Source organism: Ascaphus truei, chromosome 5, assembly GCF_040206685.1.
Source record: "Ascaphus truei isolate aAscTru1 chromosome 5, aAscTru1.hap1, whole genome shotgun sequence".
In the NCBI taxonomy this organism is placed as follows: domain Eukaryota; kingdom Metazoa; phylum Chordata; class Amphibia; order Anura; family Ascaphidae; genus Ascaphus; species Ascaphus truei.
The window spans coordinates 134,260,133-134,277,210 of record NC_134487.1 but is presented as its reverse complement, the minus strand read 5'-3'; the positions used below and the strand labels follow the sequence as shown (position 1 = coordinate 134,277,210).

Below are 17,078 nucleotides of genomic sequence, written 5' to 3'. Positions count from 1 at the left end.
TCCCTTCCCAACATCTTTGGAATCCTGGGTAAATTCAACCAAATTTCCGGCTTTAAGATTAATCAGTCCAAATCAGAAGCCCTCAATATAAATATTCCCAAAGAAGTTGAAAACTGATTGATCTCAACCTTAACTTTAAATGGCAACCCTCCGCTATCAAATATCTAGGGGTATATCTTACACGGGATTATAAAACACTATATAAAGCAAATTTTCCCAGGTTAATAAAGACTTTGGGGGAGGATCTCAGACTGTGGTCGAAGGGGGGCATCTCATGGATTGGTAGGATACACAGCGTGAAGATGAATCTCCTCACAAGGATGTTATATCTTTTCCAGAGTCTGCCTATACCTATAGTATACTCTGACATTCTCTCCCTACAGTCACTCATCATGAAATTCATTTGTAATAAGAAAAACCCAAGAATTGCAAAGGGTATGTTAATGAGAACGACAGTAAGAGGAGGCTTAGCGGTACCTTGTTTGTTAGCTTACTACAAAGTGGCCCAATTGGCTCAAATTCTCCAATGGCACAAGGACCCAAGCTTAAGGAGATGGGTAGAGTTGGAGAAAACATGTTGTGCACCGATTGACCTCCAGAATCTGATCTGGCTACCCAAGAGGGGGGTACGCAAGATAGGAATACCGCTCCAGACCATTGCCAGTTCACTACGAGTTTGGGAGGCCACTAAATTCAGTTGTAATTTGACCACCAAAGAATCACTCATGACGCCTATCATTGGCAATCCAGATTTCGCTCCAGGTTTGAATAGCAATAACCTGTTATATTGGATACAAGCGGGCATTACCCGCCTCAAGGATCTGGAGGGCAGGAAATATATACAAACATTTGAGCAAATTAAGTCCACAAAGGCTATCCCAAATAAGGAATTCTTTAGGTACCTCCAGATCAGAGACTTTTATAACAAAACCCCATTCAGACCAGCACGAACCAATTTCGAGCAGCTGTGTTCCAGAGATACGGACACGAGGGGACTCACATCTAGAATGTACAGGGAAGTGATCTGTCCTGATACGCCTACTGAGAACAGGTTACGCTATATCAGACAAGGGGAGACTGACCTAGGGGAGACGTTAGAGGACGAAGACTGGGAAAAGATTACCCAAGCGGCAGCAAAAAGCTCAATCTGTACCACACTGAAGGAGAACACATATAAGGTCCTGATGCGGTGGTACTACACCCGAGCTCGATTAGCTAAATTTGTTAGGGGCTACTCCCCGCTCTGCCCGAAACAGTGCGGAGAGGTGGTAGACTTGCGACACATGCTGTGGTCTTGCACAAAAGTGGTCCCGATTTGGGAACAGATTAGAGACTGGTTACAACGGATTCTCGGTTGGGAGATCCCCCTGGACCCGTGGCTGTTCCTTCTGGGCAGAAGGATTCAGGGTATGTCAAATGCGACGCATAAATTGATCGCGCATTTTGCAACAGCCACAAGATGTGAGATTGCAGCATTATGGAAGCAACCAGAAGTTCCAATTATCCCCAAGATTACAAATAGGATTTGGTACGTTTGTCGGATGGAACAATTAACGAGTTTAGTTAATGACACTGGAACAAATTTTCTAAAAGTCTGGGCGCCTTGGTTGGCACAGACAGATATCCCCGGGGTAAATGCAACCGCAATTTTGCTTTAACAGTTTCAGATGCGTTCTCCTTTGGGGGTCAGAGACCTGACAACAAATAGTGACGAACAGGTAGATGACAGCCCCCACGCAGTAGCCCTCCAAGATACTGTGGAAGACACTTTGAGCTCGGGGTGGAAGCCGGGAAGTGCTACACTATAAGACAGGAAGCAAGCAAGAGAAGACACGCAATCAAGATGGCCTGGAGTCGACCGGTCTCCTCCTCCCCCCCCCCCCTTGTCAGCCGTCTGGTACTGTCTTATTGGGGACAGTAACACAATGGGATTGGATACAATGTATGAGTATGTTACCCCAATAAAGAAAAAATTGAAGTTGAAAAAAAAAAAGATAATTTATGAATATTAAAGAAACATAAATAAGGGATTAGGGCAATGTATAAAGAATTGTTTTTTGCAAATGAATTGAAAGAGTACATTGCATACTGTATGTAACTCCCTATGCCTGGCTCCTTGGGATTTTAAATCAGTGGGGGTTATGCACTAAACAGTGAAAAGTGGGTTTTCTGGGCGCTATGCACAAAGCAGTGATAAGTGCTTTTAAGTGAGATACATGCCTTTATAGCGTAATACTGCCTGTTGTGAGATTCACAAAGCAGTGATAACAGTGCAGTATCGTGCTATAGTGGCTTTTTATCTCACTTAAAAGCACTTATCAATGCTTAGTGCATAACCCCCAGTGTCTCTTATCTTTATCAGATGTGGATATCTTTTGAGGGTGCTGAATTCCTATTGCTGTGTGATTATATAGCAATGATGGGTGCCAGGAACTTTATTCATTCATTAGGAGCTTTATTGTTTACATTCACACATGGAGCTTTATATAGACATTAAAGTTTTATTCATGATGCTGTCTGAACCTACTTCCCCATCTGCCCTATCTCGGCACAATTGGGAGGTGCACAGGCTTGATTTCATTGGCTACCTACGGAAGTCCTCTTCAGAGTGACTTCGGTAGGACTCTACTGCTTATGTGCCCCTGTAGGGCCTTTGCTAATCTCCCCCTGACAGGGATAAGGGCCCCTCTCTCTGGCACTGCATTTCTACTTGTGGCAGTATGGAGTAAAGCAAGCTAAGGTCCCTCCGTTGGGGCTGGTCCGCACAGTCTGTTGAGTCCCCTCTGGGCATAGGCTGCCTCTCATGAACCCCCAAATAGTGAAGTGAACCATCTCTATGGGATAATTGAAGAAAAAAACCTGGTGCCTGTAAAACATACAATATAAATCTGACCATATATAAATGTTCAGAAAGCGATACTATGATCATAAGAGAATGTCCAGCTGCATGTTCTTGTGATACTCAAAACTGGTCAAGAGGATATAAGCAAGCGAGTGGGATAATGTGTTCAGGGGAAGTGAAGTGTATCTTCATGAAATGCATAGGCGGGTGCAGTAGTCACCTAACATTGGACCTTGAAGCCCATAAAAGTATAGAGCAGTCACAGGAACTGGAAGCACGACAGCAGCCCCCTATCTGCCTCTCTTCACTTGACCGTATTCGCACGGGCGCGCAGCCGCTATCGGAGGGAAGGAGCATACGTAGTGAGACGCACCGCCAGTCCACTCTCTTCGGTACAGATATCCACCTACGGGACTCCCCCCACCGCTGCTAGCTACGTAGTTGTGAGGACTGAGGCAAAGGTTGCATGCAGTGTCGGCGTCCGTGGAGAACCACGTGGAGCACCTACATGCTGCAGTTGGACATATTATCCCACTCGCTTGCTTATATCCTCTTCTCTTGACCAGTTTTGAGTATCACAAGGACATCCAGCTGGACATTCTCTTATGATCATAGTATCGCTTTCTGGACATTTATATATGGTCAGATTTATATTGTATGTTTTACAGGCACCAGGTTTTTTTCTTCAATTGTCCTATCTGTCTGTACTAGTCAGATTTTACCCTAGGCTGCCTGGCTCTTATTTAAGAGTTTATGAGTTTAATATCACTATTCACTGATATTCACTATTTAGTTATTACGTTCTAGCGCTATTTACTTATTTATTCCCATCTCTATGGGATACAACCTGACTAGGGTACTGTCCCTCTCTACAAAACAATAAAAGGGGAACCTTATCCTATACTATCATATGTATTTATACTATTCATGGTGAGATCCCAGTACTTCATCTCCTCCTGGGATCTGCATTCCAGAACATTGCCCTCATTTTATATATATATATATATATATATATACATATATATATATATATATATATATGTATATGTATATGTGTGTGTATGTATATATATACACACACACACACACACACACACACACACACACACACACACACACACACACACACACACCTGGTGACATTACTGTCTCCAGACAGAAGTGGGTGGGTCTTAGCATCTGTCGAGTCACCCCAGCACCATGTGGTGGGAGAAGGGTTTTGTTCTGTGTGGGCCCACACATTTAACCCCTTAATGCCATGGTATTACACTTTAAAATTTAATTTCTCACCTAAAGTCATTAGCGCAATATTCTGTGTCAATATTCATGTTCTTACATTTGATGCACATTCTTTGTATGGTGGGCACCAGGGTCATAACTAAACATGCAGTGTAAATGCATTAAGAATTGTTTGTGTCTACTTGCATTTGTCTTTTACACTAAGAAAAACTTGACAAACCAGTTGATGCATTTCTGGCATACAGAAGTAGTACATGCTTCGCATTTTGTATTTCCAATTTATTTGCATATTCATGCCCCCAATAACATTGAAACTCTGCCTTTAACTCCACCCCAGCATCATTCTTATATAATGGAGCAGTGGTTTGGGATTTAAATAAGTCTGAGGGTACTGTAGCAGTCTCCTGCTTAATTTTGCATTGTTCGTGTACTCGGGCAAAAGCATTGCACATCTCTAGTATGTATCCTACATATCTTACATTATATTTTGGTGCTGGAGGCACTGGGAAATAAAGTGACTTGTCCGAGATCACAAAGGAATTCGGATCAGGTTTACTCACCACAAAATTAAATTGTTTTCTTCCTGTGCTATGTACCCCAATGGAATGGTACAACATAATCAATTATAAATAAAACAATCAATACAAATATTATCATGCACTTAATTTATTATATTTGTGATCCAAAGCTTTCAAAATCATTTTATGAACTTCAGTGCATACAGAAGTGAAACAAGACTTGTTTAATAAAATAGACAGAACAAGTAACTAAACTGTAAATTTTGAAATCCGTTTCTTCATTCTCTATTACACTGGGGAAATTATTTCATTTTTTTCTGGAAAAAAAAAAGAACATAAAATTAGTAAATTGAACATCAAGACTATGAGTATATCTACTATCATCATCTCTGCAATTGACTGATGTCATTATTGACTGCTACTGTTAGTCTACTGGTACAGTATTGGGGGAATTCTTTTGTACGTTATTTATTTATTTGCTTCAATCTGTAAAACTGACTAAGAAAGCAATATTTTCAATGATTAAAAATTGAATTAATATATAATTTTTGTATAATTAAAAAAAAACATTCTGGGGTTGTTTTCCTATGATCATGATTAAAGGTTAAAAATGCAGAAATATGAATCTCAGACCTATATTCCTGCTCACCTTTATTTAATCCCAATAAATTCTACATCACATACTGTAATAACAATGTGATGATTGTCAGCTCTCCAGGACAGCAATTTCCTATTGCTTTACGGTACTTTATTTTGTTGCATTTATTGTTTCTAACTCCGTGAATTTAATTACCTCTTTTGCATTGTGGTGCATACATTTTTGGCTCTATACTGTATGCATACAAATATACATCTATTAATACTATTAAAGCTATGCATTAGTAACAATACTGTGTGGTGTGAAATAGTGCTATTGTGTAATAATGTAAGAGTTAATCCAAGGTGGGCCACAGTTACAGTTCACATTCCCTTAGCTTTTTCACTAAGTGTTACTGCCAGCCATATGGGGAATAATACAAGACATTAGGAAAATAAAAACAAATATATATACTATTGTACTGTAATATACTGTAGGTTCAAAGACATGTACAGTATAGTGTGCTTAATCAAATTCAGTTGCACTCATTCAGTATGTGATTGAGAATAATAGGTTCTTCTCAATATTCTTAATCAATTCAGATGGAATTAGCCTTTACACATAGGGAACAGAAGAAAAGTAAAAATATAGTGTACAGGAGTATTAATGGTACAAATAACCAAAGTTGAAAAACATTTGCACTCACACAGATTTCATACAGTAAATACTCAACAAAGTTTGTTCAGTTAAACCCACAGTAAATAGACCTTAGAGAATTGTGGGTGTTCCCAGACATAGGGAAAGTACTATACTATACAGGCTTGGCTGAGCATACTTTTTTTGGTGTGAATATATAAAATGCTTAGAAGTACTGTATAATGGGTTTTTAACTTTTATAATTTGTATAATTAATACGAAGAGTGGGCACTTTCACTCATGTTTTGTTTTTTTGGTGCGAAATCATTTTTGTGTTTTGGGTCTGGTTTTACCAAAACCTGATTTGTTTGGTTTTGGTTTAAAAAGTTTACCAAATTATTGAAAAAACATAACTTTCTAATGAAACATACCGTTCATTAGGTTTTGGCTATCACATACTTTAAATACTACACTATATTTCTGCCGTACTTCTTTTCCCCTCTGCTTTATGGCTATTGGGACCTACTATAAATCAATTAAGAGGTTTGAGAAGAGCCAATTAGTCGTAATAAATGTAAATACTACTGAATTTGATTAAACACTCTATACAGTACGTCTCTGAACTTATGTACAATATATTATTTTCTTATTTTTCCTGCCCGCCCCCCCCCCCCCTTTTGGTCGCTCTATACTGGAGATAAGTAAACAAGCATGTATGCTAACTGTTCTTTAGCTATTTCAGGCTCAGAATTTTTGTTGCTTTAACTACAGTAAGCCCACTAGAATGCATCCCATGCTGAAGAATGGTGTGTAAGGTACATAACATTGTAATCCACAACATTCAGCAAAATGTAAGATGGTTGCAATATCCCTCACTGCAGTGCAAAAAAGAACATAGTGGAATAAACTAGCTTTCCAACTATTGTGTTCTATAACCCACCACTGACATTTTTCTGAATTTTGTTTCAGCCTCAATTTCCAACAAGTCTCATATTTCAGAATGATCTTGTACATGGCTTGAATGGTAAACATGCTTTAAAATAGTGCTGTCGAAACAGAATGACATCAATAACATAATAATGCTTCTCTAAACCTGTTGATCCAAGCTTACAGTATGTGTGTTGAATAACTACCTATTAGTGACTGTTTTAGACTATCACAGTGAGTCTATTGCAAAAGTTATCAACAGCCATCAAATGCGTACATAATGTAAATAATACCATGTTTCTGTGCAGGAGAATGTTTAGTTAAATTGTATATTTATTTACAGGATTAGATAAGGTAACTTATGAATGTATATGTCATTTTATATATTTTGTATTTGACATGACAAAAAATAACATGTATAGCACTAAAATATAAAAAAAAACACAGATTTTACCTTTGCTATATGCCAAGTATTCCCAGTAGTTTGCTAGGACTGCGGCCAGTGTTGGCACCAAGAGGTCCGTCAGTACCACCAAAAATATTCAATAACCCTCCTTTATTTCCCCCTGTCAGTCCTCCGAGAAGTCCAGTCAGTCCTCCGAGCCCTCCAGTTAGTCCTCCGAGCCCTCCAGTCAATCCTCCGAGCCCTCCAGTCAGTCCTCCGAGCCCCCCAGTCAGTCCTCCGAGCCCTCCAGACAGTCCTCCAAGCCCTCCAGTCAGTCCTCCAATCGCTCCATTCAGTCCTTCTGTCAATCCTCCAAGAATTCCAGTCAGACCACCGAGCCCTCCAGTCAGTCCACTGGACCCTCCAGTCAGTCCACCTAGCCCTCCAGTGAGTCCTCTGAGCCCTCCAGTCAGTCCTCCGAGCCCTCCAGTCAATCCTCCGAGCCCTCCAGTCAGTCCACCGAGCCCTCCAGTCAGTCCACCGAGCCCTCCAGTCAGTCCTCCGAGCCCTCCAGTCAATCCTCCGAGCCCTCCAGTCAGTCCTCCGAGCCCTCCAGTCAGTCCTCCGAGCCCTCCAGTCAGTCCTCCGAGCCCTCCAGTCAGTCCACCGAGCCCTCCAGTCAGTCCTCCGAGACCTCCAGTCAATCCTCCGAGACCTCCAGTCAATCCTCCGAGACCTCCAGTCAATCCTCCAAGCCCTCCAGTCAATCCTCCAAGCCCTCCAGTCAGTCCTCCGATCGCTCCACTCAGTCCTTCTGTCAATCCTCCAAGAACTCCAGTCAGTCCACCAAGCCCTCCAGTCAGTCCACTGGACCTTCCATTCAGTCCACCTAGCCCTCCAGTCAGTCCACCTAGCCCTCCAGTCAGTCCACCGAGCCCTGTTGTCAGCCCTCCGAGCCCTAGCAGTCCTCCAAGTCCTTCTATCAGTCCACTGAGCACTCCGGTCAGTCCTCCAAGCCCTGCCAGTCCTCCAATCCCTCCTCGTTCCCCTAAAAGACCCAGAGTCTCCCTTGTCAGTCGACTGTGGGGTCCTTTACTTCCTCTTAAAACTCCAGTTGTCCCTCCAATTGTCTGTGTTAATCCATCAAGTTCTGGAAGACCAGTGATATAATTCTACATTAGAAAAAAACAGAAACTGAATCAGCATTACGCAGTCACTTGATGATTAAGTCCTGCCAAAGTAAGAGGGTTATGTACCAGAGTATAAAGCAAAAACATTGCACCAGATTTCTAAAGGAAAATGTTATATAGGATGTCATGTGCTTTTTTTGCTTCGATAGATATGGGGCAGATTATTTTATGTTAAACAGTTGGAGACCCTTTTGCAAGTTTTCCTGAAAGTAGTGCTCTACTTCTGATGTTGGGGAAGACTGTTATACCCTCCTGTTGTGTATTTTTCTACTGATGCAGATTTGTTGCTCCAATTATTCCCCAGAATTTGCTATCTAGCCCCATAGATGTACTAAGTGTTATATGAAATATTTAACGATCAGATCATTTGTACACATTTGTTATCAAATCATATTAGTTTACTTATACAACTTTTAGACAAAAGGGGACACAAATCAGGATTGGGGATAGTATCTCAAAATAACTGTGTGTTTATTGGCTATTCTAAGGGTATTACTGCAGTTTAACCTATTAGATAAATGGCTTCTGCATAGGTATTGTTTATTTAACCGGATTAGGTGATTATCTGGGAGAGATACGGTAGCTATAATAATGATAGTATCCATTGACTAAGGCTTGATGGTAGAAAAAAGAGGGGTTTGAAGATAGAGAATTGAAAGAGAAAACATAAAGCTTCTATACAGGTCAAAGCAGCCGGGTCCATTTCCTGGGAAAAAAAACAAGCACTGTCAATGGGACTGTAGAAAGGTAAGTTATAGGGCAAGATAATGGCCCAGATACTGTACATCAAATCGTTTTCCTCACCACTGCTTGATGTATCTGGGCCAATGTCCAAACTGGAGGTAGGTGAGTTAGTAAAACATCAATATTTTCCAGGGATGTGCTGGAATGTTTAAGTGGGACTACAGTAAACTGGAGTAGTTTAGAAAGAAAGTCTTTATTTTTTTCAATTTAAATTATCGAACATTTCTAATTTCAAAGAAATGTTTATATAAAATAGTTGTATGGGGCCATTTCTATTTGACCACCATTTTGAATTTCTACAGAAAACACCTTATACTGTACTAGCGCTAAGCCCAAAATGACTATAAATTTGTAGATATACTTCACATAACTATAACATTTGTAATTTATTTTATTCCTTTTTAGAATGAGAGCATACATTTTAAAAGGCAGTAAATATATCTTAAATGTTAAACACCTAATAAAAAAATTCTAGGTATTCTGTTCCATTACTGAGTGAATTAAATGTATTATATACATAAGGTAAATTGGGATAAAAGAAAGCTGAGATGATCCACAAAAAACAAACAGGGGGTTATTAATAGTCTGAATAAGAAATATCTGAATAATTATAATAATGAATCTGAAAAATATGCTGAGGCGAAACTGTAAAATTATGAAAACAAGTAACGGAGAAAGAAATTAGCAAACAATTAATAGGGGAAACACTAAAGAAAAGTGCTAGTAATCTAGGTGAAACTGGGCAAAATATTTCATATTAAATTGAATGATCTGTGATATTAAAGACCCCTCTGTCATGCTTACCACAAACATATTATGACAATGTTAATATGGGATTAGATATAATCTAAAAATAGAAAATGCTACAGTAAACATTCCACCATTGTATTGACATTTCTGTTTGTGTTTACCAGTATTCCAGATACTTTTAACAGCAGCGGTTTCTTTAAAAAAAAAAAAAAGGGAGAGAGAAAGAGAAAAAGGAGAGATTAAAATTAAAAATGTTTGGTTAACAAAAAAGTGGATTACAGATAATGAAGGTTTAATCACTCCCTATGGTCTCAAAACGTCTTTGGTGGGTGTTACAGGCATTTGCCTCATTACAAAGCAAGTAAGCTCTTTCAGTCTTTTGTTTTTATTTTCAAATTTGACATACAATTTTGCAAAACTCATTTCAAAAGCCATTAAAAAAAAGTTAGCTTATTTTTATTTATTTTTAGGAATACATATCTGTTGGGTATCTGAATCTATTTATACTGTATATGCAGTCTACGTTTTCATTCATCTATTTAGCTGGTCATGAAACTTCAACATGCAAATCTCTTTCTAAAATAGGTAGCTGTATTGTGGAACCATTTGGAGTAGCTACTGTAATTTGTATTCTCAAGAGCAATTACAGTATTAAAAAAGTCTAGATTTACTTAGTACCGAGTGACCTTGTACAAACAAACATTTGTTTTAGCTATAGAATATATATATCATGCATGCACAGTACTTGGGGCAGTGGTTCTCCTTCATTAGGAGTCCCAATATACAGTATGAAGTTCTGAACAATATTCTGTTATAATTTCACCTGACAATGTAAGTATCTTTTTTATTTAGCTGGATGCGCTGGTGCTGAAAATAATAAGACTTGCAACATCTGTACAGCAATGTGTTGTTATTTTATATCGGCACATGTTTTTCTAATTTGGAGTGGTCTTTGTTCTTTTTTAACCTTAATTTCAAAGAAAGATTTAAGGTGGGCCACCTTGGCCATTCCAACACTATGTGGTCAATTTTTATCTTTGTCACCAAGATAAGTTTTTACGTCTGCATATTTTGGTGACATTTTAGTTAAATATAAAGCTGTTCCGCTGAAACTGAAACATGTATGTAAGGTGAGAATCAAGGGCCACCGGGGGTGCGGAGACCGGACATCAGCAAAAGTACAGTAGTACTCTCGCCAATGGAGGACTGGGACGATCGGGTGGTGGGAGCAGTGAAAGGTGAACCTAGACCATGTCAAAGTTAATCAAGCCTCCGGTTGACCCCTCGACTTATAATACTGTACATTGGACTATAAATGATCAAATTTATATAGAATTGTGAGTGCAAATTTACTTTGTCTGTATACATTAAAAGGTATACTATGGGGCTGATGTATTAAAGTCTTCAAGAAGCAAAAGTGGGGCAGAACTGGTGCAAAAATCCACACCAAATGTATCAAAGAAACAAATCCTATGTGAACAATGGTGATTTTTCCCGTAGTAAATGAAGCGCTGTTTTTGTTGCTCCAGTTTTGTCAGACTTTTGCTGCTGGGAAACTCTGACACATCAGCCCCTATATATTTTTGGGGTTTTGTTTCCTACAGCATGTATGAAATGTCATTGTTCACCAATGAATAATCTATTCCTTCAAAATAGCAATAGAGCACATTACAGATCCCACATCATTCTACATACCTGGAAAGACACTTTCAAAATTGATTTTTGTAAGTTCACTTTCTAAGTTTAAATACTTTTATTTAATTTACAATACAACACTGTCTTGTTTCTTCTACCTCTGTTTTTGGTTTGATTTTTCCATTAATACTGAACGCCTGAGGGAATTTTAACATGGACTTGTGAAAATAGAATAATCTGGGATAGCAAACAATAGGACTGTAAGTGTAGGGACAGTTGTTAGTTATTTTACAATTATCTCTACTGTATGTATCTATTTTCCCCTATATGAATTAAATAATTGCATTATTATATTTTCACATTCACTGATGTTATTTAAAGTTTTATTTTTAACACTAAAACTCTGCGTACAGTATATAAATATCACTAGTTGTATTATTAAGTAGTCCATTAAGTTATTTCCAGTTTCTCTTGTATGGCAATTTAGTGGTATGTGGTTATGCCAGGATCCTATTCACAAGCAAATATAAAGGTGAGAGAAAATGTTTTAAGATATGTTGGGGAACAGGGTCTTAGAATGGTTTTGTGCCCAAACTGGTGAGGTATAAAAAATAATATTTTCCTTAAAGTGTAAACAGTACAGGACCCAATATGGCCTGTTGCTGGGTAAAAGTTGTGATAATATTTTTTTCATAAGCTGTTAGCTACTGTATCTGGACAGCACTCTTTGGATAGCGAACTACTTAAGTCTATAGCAATATTTGGTGCACAGAGAAAAAGCCTTTAGCCCTTACAATAATAGACAGAAAATAGAGTAATCTCCAGCATGCAAAATATGGATATTACTCTATTTTCTGCTCACAGTATATGGAAATAACTTTTTTAAATTTCATTATAGAAAGTTTAATTGTGTACTTTTTGCAAAACGTACAAAAAGGTATGTTGCAGATATGTTCCTGAATGGTGCAATAAAAGTTGCTGTCACTTTTTCCCCCCAGATTCTTAAAATAGGAAAACATTTTCTATTTTTAAAAAGTAATTGAAACTCTTTCAAAAGAGACAAATCTAGAAAGTAAATGCTTTTACCAGTAATCCGCATGTAGGTGTAGTCACTGAATCTAGATTTAGATCTTTCTGGAATAAAAAAAATATGAACATGGAAAAAAAACAAAAAACATACATATGCATTTCAAAATACATGCACTGCAATCAAGCGATCGTACTGTATGCATCAAAAGAGAAGTGGTGCAGTACTGGGATATAATCAGTACCATACAGTATGACTCAAAGAAACTAATGATATTGAAATTATATGACTTTGTCTTTGTCATAGTCTATTTTTCCGCATAATAGATATTTTCAGAGGCTTGTGGGGATTATGTAGCAACGTCTTCCAGCTACAAAAGTGGGGTAAAGAAAATAGCTCCAGATGAATCAAAGAAAAAAAAATAGCATACAGATGCAGCGGCCGTTATTCGAACATTTCACAGCGCCGTTTTAGTGTGCTCTGCTGTATTCCACGCGGCATTCACGCGGCCAATCGCCCCAGGCACACTTGTTTACCGCGGTTGCTTTGTTTGAATTTCATGGATTCTGTATCGTATCCATGGCAGAAATGAATGGATTGTAATGTGTACAGTACTGTGCTACTGTGCTACTGTGTCAATTTCAGGTGTTAAAAAACAGAACTCTACAATGCCATTTTCTGCACTCGCATCTTAAGGCGGGAAGGTTGGAAGAAATCACGCGCCATGATATGGGTATTCCGAGGTATACAACGCGTGAAGTGATCAAATAACGGCCGCTGCATTTGTACATTGCTTTCAGTTGGATATTTTTTCTTTCATGAATACTGTATGCATTTGACACCACTTATTGCACCAGTATTGTAGCCAGAAGACTGATTGTGTGTATCCAGTGAGTGGCTTGTGAACTAACTGCTGCACTAGTTTTTTGCACTAATTAAATGTTAACATCATTTTTGTTTATAGTTTCTGCTTTTCACCTTTACATATTACAAGAATTATAGCATATTTTAATAACAAGAGAAATACATTGGTTTTACCAGCAAGTAAATCACTGTCCTTAATAGATTTTGGAGTGTGCCATCCACGTCCATAAGTAGATCTTCCTAAAAAAACAATAAAAAAAGTAAACACAAAGCAATGATTCAGCAATGCAATTACGTGTAATGCAATTTTCCCCAGTGTTTATGGAAGTAACCACATTTAGACATATTTGGTAGTATTTAACCTATTATCATAAAATATTTACTATCAAGAGTAATACAAATTGTATTAATAAAAGCTTCATATAAAGAACAAGTATACTGTATGTGACACAGACTAGTATTTTAACTTAAAATAGAACGTTTCAAAAACATAAGATACAAAGCAGAGAATACAGAAAAAAAGGTATTTTACTATGGTTGTATCTGTTCCCAGTGGATTTTTTAGTGGACAGCCGGTAACAATCTGAAATAGAATATAAAGATGACAGTTTATTGGGAACCTTCAGTATTTAACTAAATTATATATTACAGAAGTATATATGGCATGAACTTATTCTTCATTTATTGCTTTAATTGTGTTTGCAGCAACATCGATGAAATATCATGATGTCTGTAATTCAGAATGTATATTTATTTTATTAAGGGATCAAAACATAGTAAGAGGGATTTTGTAGCATATTTTTGTGTAAAACAAAGCAATCATGCTTCTCTTGAAGTACTGCAGACACGGTTAGATATTGTGGTTATGGCGGTTGAAATTTAGTGTAATAATAATAATAGCATGTTCTTGTATAGCGCTACTAGTTTTACGTAGCGCTTTACAGAGATGTTTTGCAGGCACAAGTCCCTGCCCTGTAGAGCTTACAATGTATGTTTTTGGTGCCTGACGCACAGGGAGATAAAGTGACTTGCCCAAGGTCACAAGGAGTCAACACTGGGAATTGAACCAGGCTTCCCTGCTTCATACTATCAGTGCCAGCCAGTGTCTTTACTCACTGAGCCACTCCCTCTCCCTATAAAACATGTAGATCTGGGCATACATTAAAACATGTACATATCTAAATTGTTCCCTGGATTAAAATGTTAAAAATATGTTTTCTGATATTTGTCCAAAGGGCTTCTCTCAGTGCTAATTCACACATAATTCAATACAATTGCTCGTTACTAAGCTGTATCTGCCATTTAAATATTATTGTTGCTTATCATACTGATATACTGTATTTGAGGCCTCATCAAATACTGTATAAAAGGCTTTGTAGTCTTTCACTGACATACAGTACAACTATTGAATATAATGTATGCTGCAAAGCCACTTCTGAATGCTTGTAAAGAGTTGAACTTTATTCACATACTGTAAACGGGAGTGAATATGCAGGTGTTCAGCATCTTGAATAAGAACCATAGTCACATTGAAGTTCATACTGTATTAGCAGTTTTGAATCAATCAAAGCTGCATTTTCATGCATTAATTTTAAACAAGGAGGAAAAACATGTTATATGTGTAACACCTTGCATAGGAATAAAGTAGGTGGGCATACAGTATGTAATATGGGACATTACAAATAATGTACTATAGGTTCTTTACGGTCAACTTGTATTCTATATTTGAGCTGACTGAGGTCTAAATTTACTAAGTAGTGCTATGCTGTATTGCACCTCAAGGCCATTACACTTGAATGGGCATTAAACCAGTAATCCCTCCCTCATTTAATGTTAGTAACTTGTCCCCACACTGCAGAGCATGCACTGCTTTCTTGTAAAAATATGTTTTTCTACTGTTAAAACATAGTTTTCTTAAGCTACTGTACAGCTTTTGACATTGCTATGGTAGCCGCTTGATTGCACTGGGCTCTAGGAATCACTTCATTTTAACCTCCCGGACACCCAATATTTCAAACACTTAAAATACATCTCCTAAAAGAAGCATTATGTTTAAAAAAGAAAAACAGACGTGGGAAGGGAAAGAAGAAATCTCTTAAAGTAAAATAATAAAATGCAAAAAAATTGGCGATCAGCACAGACTGCTGCTTTAGGTTTCAATGAGTCTTAAAACCACTTGGTATATTTGTTTTCGAGTTTTTAAAGAGTTAGGATAAATAACCTGGGTAGATTCAATCAACATCCAATACAATTCTATATAAACTAAGTATTAATGTATCTATGTATATCCTCTGGACAATTGTTCATAAAACAGTCATTTTCTTTTTGCAAATATTTTTAAAATAAAATGTCATATATTTTAATGCTGATTGCACAATCCCTATAATTCACTACAAATGCTAAATGGAAACACTTACCACAAGATTTTGGATTGCTTTGATGAGTTCACTTTTGTTTTGTATATCCTACAAAATCAATTAATATATAGTTCAATAAGTACTGTACAATAAGCAAAGGTGTAAGCACATGAGCAAACTTTGGAAGCTCTTTTTAAATATGTGAGATTTACAGTATAACTGCAGTAGATAATCCCAAATTTACAATCAAACAATGAGATAGTCTACAGAGAATAGGAAATATTCAACATACCTTGCATCTGTCAAATGCACACAGGACATCTGCCAGGAGACTAACAGTTGCTGGCAGATTTCTAGTCTACAAAAAAGCAAAGGGGTTCTTAGTATAATTCTGCAAATTCCAAAATAATCTATTCCAGACATCGAGTCACATGTTACAGGTGCAGCACATGTTACCTCTCCTATTATAGGCTGTAACGCAGTAAAAAACATACACATTTACAGTAGTTAACAAGATAGCACAAACATAGCAAAAATAGCAAAGACTTTGCACTAAAATGCTACTTTGAGCATATCACTTCAATAACTATCACGATGATAACTAATACTTACCAATGTCATCTGTAGACAAGAATTGGGATACAGTTGAGGGCTTTGACCAAATCTCCCAATACTATTAGATATGACAGGAGCTAAAAGATAAATACATAAAACAGATGTTACAGAAAAGGTGGTCATTTTGACTTTTTGTTTTATCAGTATACTAGGTCCCCAATGTCTCACTTGAAAAAATCCCAATAATGTTCTTATGTTAGTAAATACACTACTATTTCTAAGTGATAAAAGAATGGATTATTAGAGAGAAGCTTGACCATTACATTATATACGCTTACGGTTTACAATAGGTAACCTACAATAGGCAACTTGTCGTTGTAAGGTATAGAAAAAACTAGTTATGATATTTATATATATATATATATGTGTGTGTTTCTGTGTGTGTGTGTGTGTGTGTGTGTGTGTTACTCACTGAAGCAGCAGCTGATAGCTACAAGCAGAAAAGAAATGGTAATCTTCATTGTTGCAATACTTGGGTATTGAGTCTTCCTCAGTTTGAACACCTAATTCAAGAAAACTGTCTGTATAGAAACTTTCAAGCAGCACTCAATTTATATAAAATTGAGCTCAATGACCTGCATCATCAGCTGAAAAAAACCATGAAATTAACTTTGAAATATTAGATGATTGGCCAAGATAAAGGATTTTTAAAATTGATAATGTTGATCCCTATTTGTCATGGTATGTTATATGGATGAGCACAAATGGCGCCACTTTGATGTTTCCTGTTTCCCTGTGGTAGAACAAATACAAAATTACCTTAGAGATCATA

The 17,078-nt window shown here is 37.4% G+C and overlaps 1 protein-coding gene across 2 annotated transcripts; it reads right to left on the bottom strand.

Annotated features, from left to right (window-relative positions):
• Window positions 1-4,731: 4,731 nt before the first annotated feature.
• LOC142495415 (uncharacterized) lies at window positions 4,732-16,830 on the bottom strand. Of its 2 annotated transcripts, none has more exons than XM_075600899.1 (10): window positions 16,719-16,830; window positions 16,304-16,383; window positions 15,984-16,049; window positions 15,752-15,799; window positions 13,867-13,917; window positions 13,509-13,574; window positions 12,530-12,577; window positions 9,952-10,002; window positions 7,194-8,296; window positions 4,732-4,916 (listed from the first exon to the last, which is right to left on the bottom strand). In XM_075600899.1, exons 1-9 carry the CDS (start codon window positions 16,765-16,767, stop codon window positions 7,199-7,201), a joined length of 1,557 nt encoding a protein of 518 aa, XP_075457014.1. In that variant the 5' UTR covers window positions 16,768-16,830; the 3' UTR covers window positions 4,732-4,916; window positions 7,194-7,198. The 2 variants fall into 2 exon arrangements, with proteins under 2 accessions (XP_075457014.1, XP_075457015.1); XM_075600900.1 differs by having other exon boundaries at window positions 9,970-10,002.
• Between the last annotated feature and the right edge of the window lie 248 nt (window positions 16,831-17,078).

Excerpts from the sequence above, each read along its gene's own strand:
- LOC142495415 (XM_075600899.1), bottom strand. The coding sequence starts at position 16,767 with ATGAAGATTACCATTTCTTTTCTGCTTGTAGCTATCAGCTGCTGCTTC. Across the intron at positions 16,050-16,303 it reads CTTGTCTACAGATGACATTG|ACTAGAAATCTGCCAGCAAC; the intron begins GTAAGTATTAGT and ends GCTTTTTTGTAG. Across the intron at positions 15,800-15,983 it reads GTGCATTTGACAGATGCAAG|GATATACAAAACAAAAGTGA; the intron begins GTATGTTGAATA and ends TTGATTTTGTAG.